This window comes from Orbicella faveolata, unplaced genomic scaffold (genome assembly GCF_042242905.1).
Source record: "Orbicella faveolata isolate gen_17 unplaced genomic scaffold, um_ofav_v1 contig_25, whole genome shotgun sequence".
NCBI classification, from domain to species: Eukaryota; Metazoa; Cnidaria; class Anthozoa; order Scleractinia; family Merulinidae; genus Orbicella; species Orbicella faveolata.
The window spans coordinates 16175001-16184521 of NW_028301553.1; the positions used below are offsets into that span (position 1 = coordinate 16175001).

Consider the following 9521-nt stretch of genomic DNA (forward strand, 5'->3'; position numbering starts at 1 on the left):
TGCTATTTTGTTACCTAGCATATCTAATATGTCACTTCAGTTCCATTTGTTGGTTTCGGCTTTTTTTGGTTAATTTGCAGACAGTAATAATAATACAGCTCAATGATTCATTCAGTTTGAAAATATACATTGTATGGTTGTATCTTACTTCGAGCTGGGCTTGTGCAAGTGTTTTTGGTGCAGGCCTTTTCCTTGTTTGGCCCAGCTGATGGTCTGCCTGCGCACTGTAGTTAGAATCCTACAAGATTGAATCAAATTAGCTCTATTAGTAGTACAGTGTTTTTAGATTCCTGCAAGGTTGAATCATATTAGCTCTATTAGTAGCTGTTGTTGTCAAAGACAGTGCAGTTGGTTAATCTTGGATGACCATAAGTAATACTGTAATTATACTATTATTTAATTATATACAGTATAGGGAAGCCGGATGAAAATAGACACAATGCATTTTTTAATTACGTATAAACTGAACTGACACGTTTTTCACGCGGCTGCTTCAAAATAAATTTAATGTTTTGGACTACTTTACAGTGTTTGTTTTGACTTGTCACCTATTGACAGACATGATTTGAGTTATCAAGGGTAAAATTATATGGAAAATGACCTGAAGGGAAACGAAAATTGCTTCCAGTTAGCGGGAGGTTCGAGTTATCGAGAGTAAAATTACAGTAATGTATGACAGAAATCCAGGGGAAATCGATTTTGGTTCGAGTGAGCGAAGGTTCGAGTTAACGGGAGTCGACTGTAGTTAAACGTGGGGCTCCCTGTGAATTAGTCTTTTTGGGCTCGCTACGCAATCTTCCTCCCAGAGCGTCTGCGTAGGGGGAGGCGCCCTCTGGATATTTCGCGGTGGATATTTCCATCCTTGGATGAAAGCAAGAAGAAGGAACTTGCCGTTAGTGGTCGACTCAAATGTTTGTGCATCGCCCTGCCCCAACCTCCAAAAGATGTTGACAGTACCGTACATATTTCAGTAATAGCTTATCCGAGTGAATCAAACTTATGACTGATTTTGGCTGTGAATTTCGCTGACGGTCTTACCCCCTTAGTTTGCTTGCTGCCCCTTGCTTCCTAGCGTTTCCTTTTCTTTTCGGTTTGTAGACTGATGTGGATTTAACGAATTGTTCATTGGATATACGCCAAAGTTTGTGGCTGCCCCTTTGATACAACTAACTGTCCTCTTACGCTTTCCCAGGTGACAAATATTCGATTGCCAAGTTCAAAATATATCTTTCAGCAACCAATAAGAATATCGAAAGAGCTTCACAGACTTACGTAGTCCGTCAGCTACTAATCAACTTGGTGCAGTTTGTTTGCTCGTGCATACGAACACGAAGGCAGGTAATTAATTCAATCTAGGAAACATTGTCGGTTTTGTGTTTGAAGGCTTGCCGGAAATACCTGTTAAATCAACCTTCAAAATATTTTTTTCTGAATTTATATTGTACACTTTATCTTATACGCACAAATGATTCTTACAAGGTCCACAGTTACCTCAAAACTCTACACGTTACCGCCAGGAGATTTGCACAAGGGCTCCCATTGCATTAACCACAAACAAACCATTTTGACATACAGCGAAACTGAATAAATTTAAAAGAATCTAAATCCCTAGATGTGCATTGAAGGCCATAGAGTTGATTCAGTGTTGGGAGAGTCAGCAACTGCCTTTTCCCCTTAGCTTGTGTGGTACTGAGGGAATTGTAGGTTTGTCGATGTGTTTGTACTAAGTTTAGGCCTATCCTCTGGGACCAAATTATCGCTGTTATTTCGATTTATGGTCATTTTTGGCAGGGAAATTGTGACAATTTTAGGCGATTTTAGACGACTTAGACAACTAAAAATCATCACCTGCCTCATTGCACTTGATGATGACCTCAACTAGCTTAAATTACTTTGAATTGTGATTGACAGTCCATTGACACCACGCAGCGAAACGAACACGAACAGAAACTTAGCTAACCGCGTTGCGGGATCACTGGTCTACTTCATGTTTCAGTTTCTGCGGAGTGGAGAAAAAGAACCCAAAGGTTTATTTTGTCGTCATGCTTCCGCAGCTATAAAATTCACCAGACACTCACTTATTCAAAGGCCACTCCGAGACTCACAATTAGATCAGCTCAGGTTTTTACAATCTTTGACCGGGCGCTTGTCTAGCATGGGTACGAGATTTTGATGTAATATATTTAACAGGAGACAGCGTTTCATCGGGATATCTAAACACCGAGAAGAGAGTTGAAAACATGACGCGTAGCGGAGTATTTTTGACAAAATTCGAGGTGTTTGGATAACCGATGAAACACTGTCTCGAGTGTTTGATATATCTTCTCAATCCAAACAAAAACTAAGGAATTATCGGAGAGAGTAAAATATTCAAAATCTATGCTAATTAAGACCGGGCATCCAAACGTCCTTCACGGTTGGGATTTTCTTTGTTTTAACCTGATGGATTATTAATGAGTTTGAGAAAGGCTTTGTGCATCAGTCACAAACATGCAGTTGCTTGGGTGCCAAAAACAAAGGCCGCCGTCCTTAAGCCCATAATGAGTCGGTTTACTTAGTGCGAGGCAACCATACCTCACCTCAGAAAGTTGTCTGCTTAGGTGAGTGTTCGCGAAGGTTAGAAGTAACAGTTATCATATTGCATGTTATTGAAAACCCAAAATGAAGTTGATGGTGTTATCCAGGATCGATGAGTACATACGGCTAATTGCGGGGAGGGGGGATGGTGGTAAGGAGAAAGGGAAGGGGTGCATCGTGAATATCTGACTTGAACAAATCCATCTCGGTCCATGACGTAACAAATATCGGCTGAAGGGCTCGAAAGCACCTTAAACAGTATCTACAGCTTATGCTGAAGACCTTAAGAACGTTGTACAAATTTTATTTGAAAACATGACATAATCACTAGGGTCATGAAAAATGTGATCATGTTCGGTTCAGTTGGTAATGCATGAGAACTTCTAATGCCTTTAGCGTTAAAAGTGCCACAGCACAAATCAGTTAGATTAGTCGTGCCTCATCAGCGATTACTCTCCAAACCACATTATTATGGAATACAAGGAAAGACACTCTCATGGATTAATTCCTGGCTTACAAATCGATCTCAGTGTGTTGTGGTGGATGGTAAAACCTCAAGCTTTGTAAAAGTGACCTTAAGCGTGCCACAGGGCGCCTTCTTGGGACCACCCATGTTCCTACTGTTTATAAATAACATTCATGAGAACAAAGACAGCAGTCTGAGATTATTTGCAGACGATGCCTTGCTATATCGAACAATTGATTCAACGAACGACTGTGCTATTTTAAAAAATAAAATCGAGAAGTTATCATCTTGGGCCAAAACATGGCAAATGCAGTTTAATGTGATCAGATGTCACAAAGTAAGGTTATCACGGAAAAAGGAATATTTTTGACAGTTTAGTTTATTGATGGTCAGAAGATGTCCCCGGTGACGAGGCATCCCTAGCTGGGAATTATGTTAACTAGTGATTTAAGATGGAACTCTCATGTTAGTAATATTGTAAATAAGGCTAATAATTCTATTCTATTTCGCTTCGCTCAGCCGAATAGAAAACATCTCTATTATAAGTAGAGGAGACAAATAATACAACAAATAGTGGAGAGAGCCGCCAGCAATAATCAAGTTTATTTACAAGAATCTGAGACGCGCTGAATACAGGTTACAAGCCAGAGAATATCAGAAAATGTCACCCGCTATTTTAAACAACGATATTAACAACAGGAAAAAACAGCCTCAAGTAAACTAGTCGGCGTCAAGTGGTGTGATATTCACAAGGATTGGTATACAAAGGTCTGATTATCCCAATGGGAACTAATACAAAGCAACTTAAATAAACACCTAAAAGAAGTCAGTTGGCTTTGTTAAACGTAACCTATATATATCCTTGTTGTGAGAGTACAAAGCGTTCTGAATATGGTACCATCGTCAGACCGAATCTGGAGTACGCTACCGCTGTGTGGGATCCCTACCGGCAAGATCAGATTGATGCAATTGAAGCAGTTTAGCGACGTGCAGCTAGATTCATCAAATTAGACTACAGTAGAAACTCTGTTGCAAAGACGTTAGAGTCATTAAATCTAGATCCTTTAATCGTGAGACGGAGAAATCATAGACTGAATGTATTTCATTAAGCGGTTATAACAACTCAATGGCACTGCCAATACCCGATTACTTTTAGATTATTTTTCTGGATCTTTTTCTAAATTGTCCTCTATAGCACCAAGTTGCGATCATGATTGTCATTTTTATAGCTTCTTTCCAAGAACATTAAGAAACATTAAGAGATATAGCGTTTTACAAGTAATTAATTAATTAATTAATTAATTTATATATTACTTTATACTGATTGTATGCGAAAGCGTTATCAGTTATTAAATGTAGACGTAGATGTAAATATTGCAGACATCGTTCGAGAATTTACTTTAAAGGTCTTTAAATATGAAGGTAAAAGAAACTGACTAATTTTTACAACATTCCTCATTGTAATTAGCTGATTAGTAGTCGCCAGTTTTTCTAATGGTGACCTCAATAGACTTGATGCCAACTCTTTCTCCATGACTGCTTTTATAAACATCCAGAGTGAGATTATGGCTAACCATCAATTGTTTCGTGAACTCTGCTGTCTTCAGGAAGCCTCCGCCATGTGTAGTGAAACACGAGCCCCATGGCTTGCCCAGCTTGAGAGTGAAGACAAACTGATCAGGGTAAAAGCTTGCAACTTGATCAGGAGTTGTCTTATTAAAACTTGTCTTGTTTGTCAGAGTTTCTCCAGGCGTGCCTTCAATTCCATAGCAGGGGTAGCTTTTGTCATAATTTCGTCTGTCTGGTGCTTCAAATCCAATGAAGTTGATTCCGTCCGACACACCATATCTGATATCGCTGTCAAGTGTTTGCCCAATGCTGACGTCATTGGCTACTGTTATTTTAACGGTCAGCGGAGTTGCATCTAGCAAGACACCAGCTTCCACCAAGGGAACTTTTAAAATAGCCGCGTCTTTTGTCAAGCTTGCGTTGAATGTTATCTGGTCAGGCGAGGTGTTATGATGGGCATCGATGAGAGAGGCGTGTGTCTCGAGCCACAGAGGCGTCATGTAAAACTCTTGATATATCTCCTGTTTGTGTTAAATAACGTGTTTCGTGTTATTTGTTTTGAATGTCCATGAAAGCAGTTACAGCGGGAAAAAAGTACGTGAAGCGTACCCCTCAACGTTGCATTAATGAATTGATTCGGCTCTACGAACACCAACACTCTAAATTATAACCCGGATAGAGGACCCGAGTGAAAACGAGCCAAGGTTGATGTGGATTTGTCTCTAAATCAGTTTTAATTCATTTATTTTATTTATTTAACTAATATCAGAGAGTCCGTGTTTGAAGTGACATCAGTATCACTGTGATTCGAGTCTTTCGATTTTAAGTAGATTAATTGACATCAGGAGCCATAATCGGGAACGGAGACCGTAAGTCTCGGGATTCGCGTGTACCTATGATATGAGACAATTTTTCTATTTTTAGAACAAATTGCGCCATCCTGACGTCATATATCCGCGCGGATTCACGCACATGTCGGGGGCTCTCGCGTGAATGTTGTCACGTTGCGTGATCAAATGGTGAGAGTTGAGAGATTCTCTTGCGTATTTTTCACAGCGATGGCAGGGAATAAGGCAGGGAATACGAACCAGGGCGCTTATATGTAGTTTTATGCTCTGAGCTAACGGAAAAGGTGGGTTTTTCAAGGTCGAAAACAAGACTTCAATCTCGTGCTGGGAATGAATAATAAGATCTGCTCACGCTAGTTGTAAGCTTACGCGTATGTTTTTGCGTTTGTTCTGACTTAAGAATATAGCAAGAAAACTCTCTACTCTGGTATCGAGTTAATTTGTGAGTTTCTCAGACAATGGTTCATCATAACCAAAACCTGTTTTGACGGTTTCTTATTGTTTCTGCTTGTTTGGTGAGTTTGCAAAAGTTTTTGAGAGGAAAGTCTGACGGGTACAATTAGCTCATTTGCATAGTGCAGTTCGTGCACTTTCAAGTCCGAGTCGGTGTTTTCAATTGTCAACAAATCTTGACAAAGATTTCTTTCGTTATCTTTTGTGCTGAGCTGCTGTAGCAAATTTCACGGACGCAAAAAAGGCTACTAGCATCATGTGTGTTTCTTCAACATAAGCATAGTGAAGTTTTACACTGCGAAAATGAAAATAGACAAGGAGTTTTGATAACTCGATCAACAAAATCGAAATCGTTATTCCAAGTTGATTAAAGAAAGTGTCATCGTAACTTTGCTGATTATTTCTGCTTTATTCACATATTTTCAGTTTAGCTTTTAATATGTTCTTAAACATTTATCAATCTTAAACATATTTAAAAACTATAGAGTTATTGTTTGAGTTCGATGTACGCTTTCACACGAAAGTGCGGTGGAAGTACAATTTGTCATGTTTACTGACTGTACAAAACACGCATCGGCGGGCGCTCTCATTCATCGGCAACAGAGAATTTACTGGATTTTTACACGAATAAAACTGAGCAGTATTTACGGACGTAAAGTTATTGGGCCTTGATGAAACATCAAGCGTTGCTTACAATTCAAGCGAAACTCAAACTAGCAATTATTTTGTTTTACTTTTCGGTCGCGATACACTGACAAATTCCTCGCAAGCGTGTGGCAAGAGGAGCTAGGAAACTATGAAGTCCTGAAGCTCTGCTATATCTAAATATATCCAGCTAGTTTTTTGCTGTGTAATGGAAAAGCTGTTAATCTTCAACATATGTGAAATTTAAAGTGGAGTAATGTACAGCTCATGTAAAAGAAGCATCCGTCGGAACACAACTTGGTCAGCGATATATGTAAGCTTACAGCAGAACATACCTAAATTCGACACTGTCTTACTTCACTCAAACTGGAGCAGCTTACGACGAAAATACTTAAGCAAAATTCCAACAGACGTAAACGCGTTAACTTGTGGGCCAAAAGCATGAAACATTTCGGGAATTTAGGACGCCATTTCCCCCGCGCGACATCCGCAAAAATCCTCGCAGCATGTACGCGCGTGTGCCGCAGGCGATGGCGCAATTTGTTCTAAAAATAGAATTATAGTCCCATATCATGGGGACAACCTCAATACTAGAAATGGCGCGCGCTTACGGTCTCCGTCCCCGATTATGGCTCCTGTTGACACCTATCAGTCAAAAGACCTGCTGTATGATAAGGTGTGCTGAGGCCCCAGAGAAAAAAAGAAACGTTAATTTACCTTATAAGGATAGTCGCTGTAGCCATGTCCTTCTTTAGACCCATAATCCCACGGGTGAGTGTATCTATCGGCGTCGTTCAGTTCACAGAGCAAGTCTTCAAAGCGGAAATTGATGCTCTTACACCGCGGGTCAGCGGTGCATTCGACCAAACAGTCTCCTAAACTATTTGCACTTCCGTTTGATATGACGTGACCAGTCAGGTAACTTCCTTTTATGGATCGTACAGGTTTGTTGCACTGTTGAGACGAGCTTGTTGTGATCAATATGACGAGTAAACATATCAAACTCACCATCGCCGTTTGTCTCATATTAACCTGGAAAAATAGCAAAACAAAGTTAATGTTATTTTGGCTACAGAAGACCTTTACTTCTTCGCTTATTGTAGATACTATTAACTAAAACATTATTTAAAGTTCGTGAAAAAATTAATTAAGAATCGTTAAATGACCTCGAGAAGCGCTAAAAACTGTTTTGGAGCTAAAGTTTAAAATGGATAGCTAAAGACGGTTCAGTGTTACATTTCAGTCGACTCCCCATAACTCGAAACTTCAAGGGAAATTGAAAAAGGTTCGAGTTATCGGGAGTTCGAGTTATCGAGAGTTCGAGTTATCGGGAGTTGAGATCAAATGATCGGAAATAAGGAAAAACCGGTGTTTAATGTTTTTCTCCTCATACAGTGTACATTTTAACCAAATTTAATTACAGAATGGAGAAGTCGAGCGAAAATAGCATAATACATCTCTAAAATAGTGTATAAATCGGTATGTAACGTAACCTGAAAAATATAACAAAGCAACGGTAGCCAGGAGAAGTCCAGGAACTGTGAACTGTACAGGTTTTTTTTTAAAAGAGAACAATGTCGGGCTACTGGTACAAAGCTCATCCTATTTACATTTTAAAAAATCATGCGATTTCCCTTTTCTATACATGCAGTGTATATTCTAATCAAATTTAATTATACGGTATTGGGAAGCCGAATGAAAATGAAACAATACAATTCTTAAATTCGTATGTATTGAACCGACACGTTTTGTGTAACGTAAAAGAAAGAAAAACGTTCACGCAGCTGCTTCAAACAAATTTCATGTTTTGGACTACAGTACAGTGTTTATTTAGACTTGTCATGTATTGACTGACATGGTTCGCGTTATCAAGGGTAAAATTATATGGAAAATGACCTGAAAGGAAATGAAAATTGCTTCCAGCTAGCGGGAGGTTCGAGGGTAAAATTACAGTAATGTACGACAGAAATCCAGGAGAAATCGATTTTGGTTTGAGTTAGCGCGCGGTTCGAGTTAACAGGATTCGACTGTAGTTAAACGTGGGCCTCCCTGTGAATTAGTCTTTTTGGGCTCGCTACGCAATCTTCCTCCCAGAGCGTCTGCGTAGGGGGAGGCGCCCTCTGGATATTTTGTGGTGGATATTTCCATCCTTGGATGAAAGCAAAAAGGAACTTGCCGCTAGTGATCGACTCAAATGTTTGTGTGTCGCCCTGCCCCAACCTCCAAAAGATATTGACAGTACCCTACATATTTCAGCAATAGCTTACTCGAGTGAATAAAACTTATGACTGACTTTGGCTGTGAATTTCGCTGACGGTCTTACCCCCTTGTTTTGCTTGCTGCCCCTTGCTTCCTAGCGCTTCCTTCTCTTTTTGGTTTGTAGACTGATGTGCATTTGACGACTCACAGACTTAAGTAGTCCGTTATCTACTAATCAACTTGGTGCAGTTTGTTTGCTCGTGCATACGAACACGAAGGCAGGTAATAAAATCTGGGAAAAATTGTCGGTTTTGTGTTCGAAGGCTTGCCGGTAATACCTGTTAAATTAAACCTTCAAAACATATATATTTATCTTATACGCATTAATGATTCTCAGAGGGTCTACAGTTACCCCAACTCTACACGTTACGGTAAGGAGATTTACAGAAGGGCCCCCATTGCATTAACCACAATAAAACCATTATAAATACAGCGAGACTGAATAAATTTAAGAGTCCCTGTCCATAAATGTGGAAAATAACTCGGCAAGGGTCGAAAATTCGATTTCGCTCATATTCCTATGGTAGATAGGCTAGGGCATGACAAAAACTACCGGATAGTTTTTTTGGCAAAATATCCTTTTATTCCAAAGAAATATGCACCATTTTATTAAACAAGTTTGAGAGCCTCGCATGCAAAACCACATCATTCTTCCTTCTTTAGAACACTCAAATATTTTTGTGCAATGTTTAATTGTGTACCGA

At 39.5% G+C, this 9521-nt stretch overlaps 2 protein-coding genes across 4 annotated transcripts in view; both read right to left on the reverse strand.

Moving 5' to 3' along the window:
* LOC110069277 (uncharacterized) overlaps nt 1-1375 on the reverse strand; it is a 9205-nt gene extending 7830 nt beyond the window's left edge. For 2 of the 3 annotated variants that reach the window (XM_020776778.2, XM_089293503.1), the window contains exons 1-2: nt 1039-1375; nt 149-238 (exon numbers count right to left, since the gene is read on the reverse strand). The gene's annotated coding sequence lies outside the window, so the exon portion shown is untranslated. The other variant, XM_089293504.1, reaches the window with a different exon arrangement.
* A 2242-nt stretch (nt 1376-3617) lies between these two features.
* Nucleotides 3618-8997, reverse strand: LOC110069290 (uncharacterized). The gene is made up of 3 exons (XM_089293505.1): nt 8882-8997; nt 7276-7590; nt 3618-5133 (listed from the first exon to the last, which is right to left on the reverse strand). Exons 2-3 carry the CDS (start codon nt 7582-7584, stop codon nt 4516-4518), a joined length of 927 nt encoding a protein of 308 aa, XP_089149631.1. The 5' UTR covers nt 7585-7590; nt 8882-8997; the 3' UTR covers nt 3618-4515.
* Between the last annotated feature and the right edge of the window lie 524 nt (nt 8998-9521).

What these genes read in the sequence shown, in the direction of transcription:
- LOC110069290 (XM_089293505.1), bottom strand. Translation starts at nt 7,584, where the DNA reads ATGAGACAAACGGCGATGGTGAGTTTGATATGTTTACTCGTCATATTG. An exon ending in ACAGCGACTATCCTTATAAG is followed by an intron (nt 5,134 to 7,275) that starts GTAAATTAACGT and finishes TAACACAAACAG; the next exon opens with GAGATATATCAAGAGTTTTA.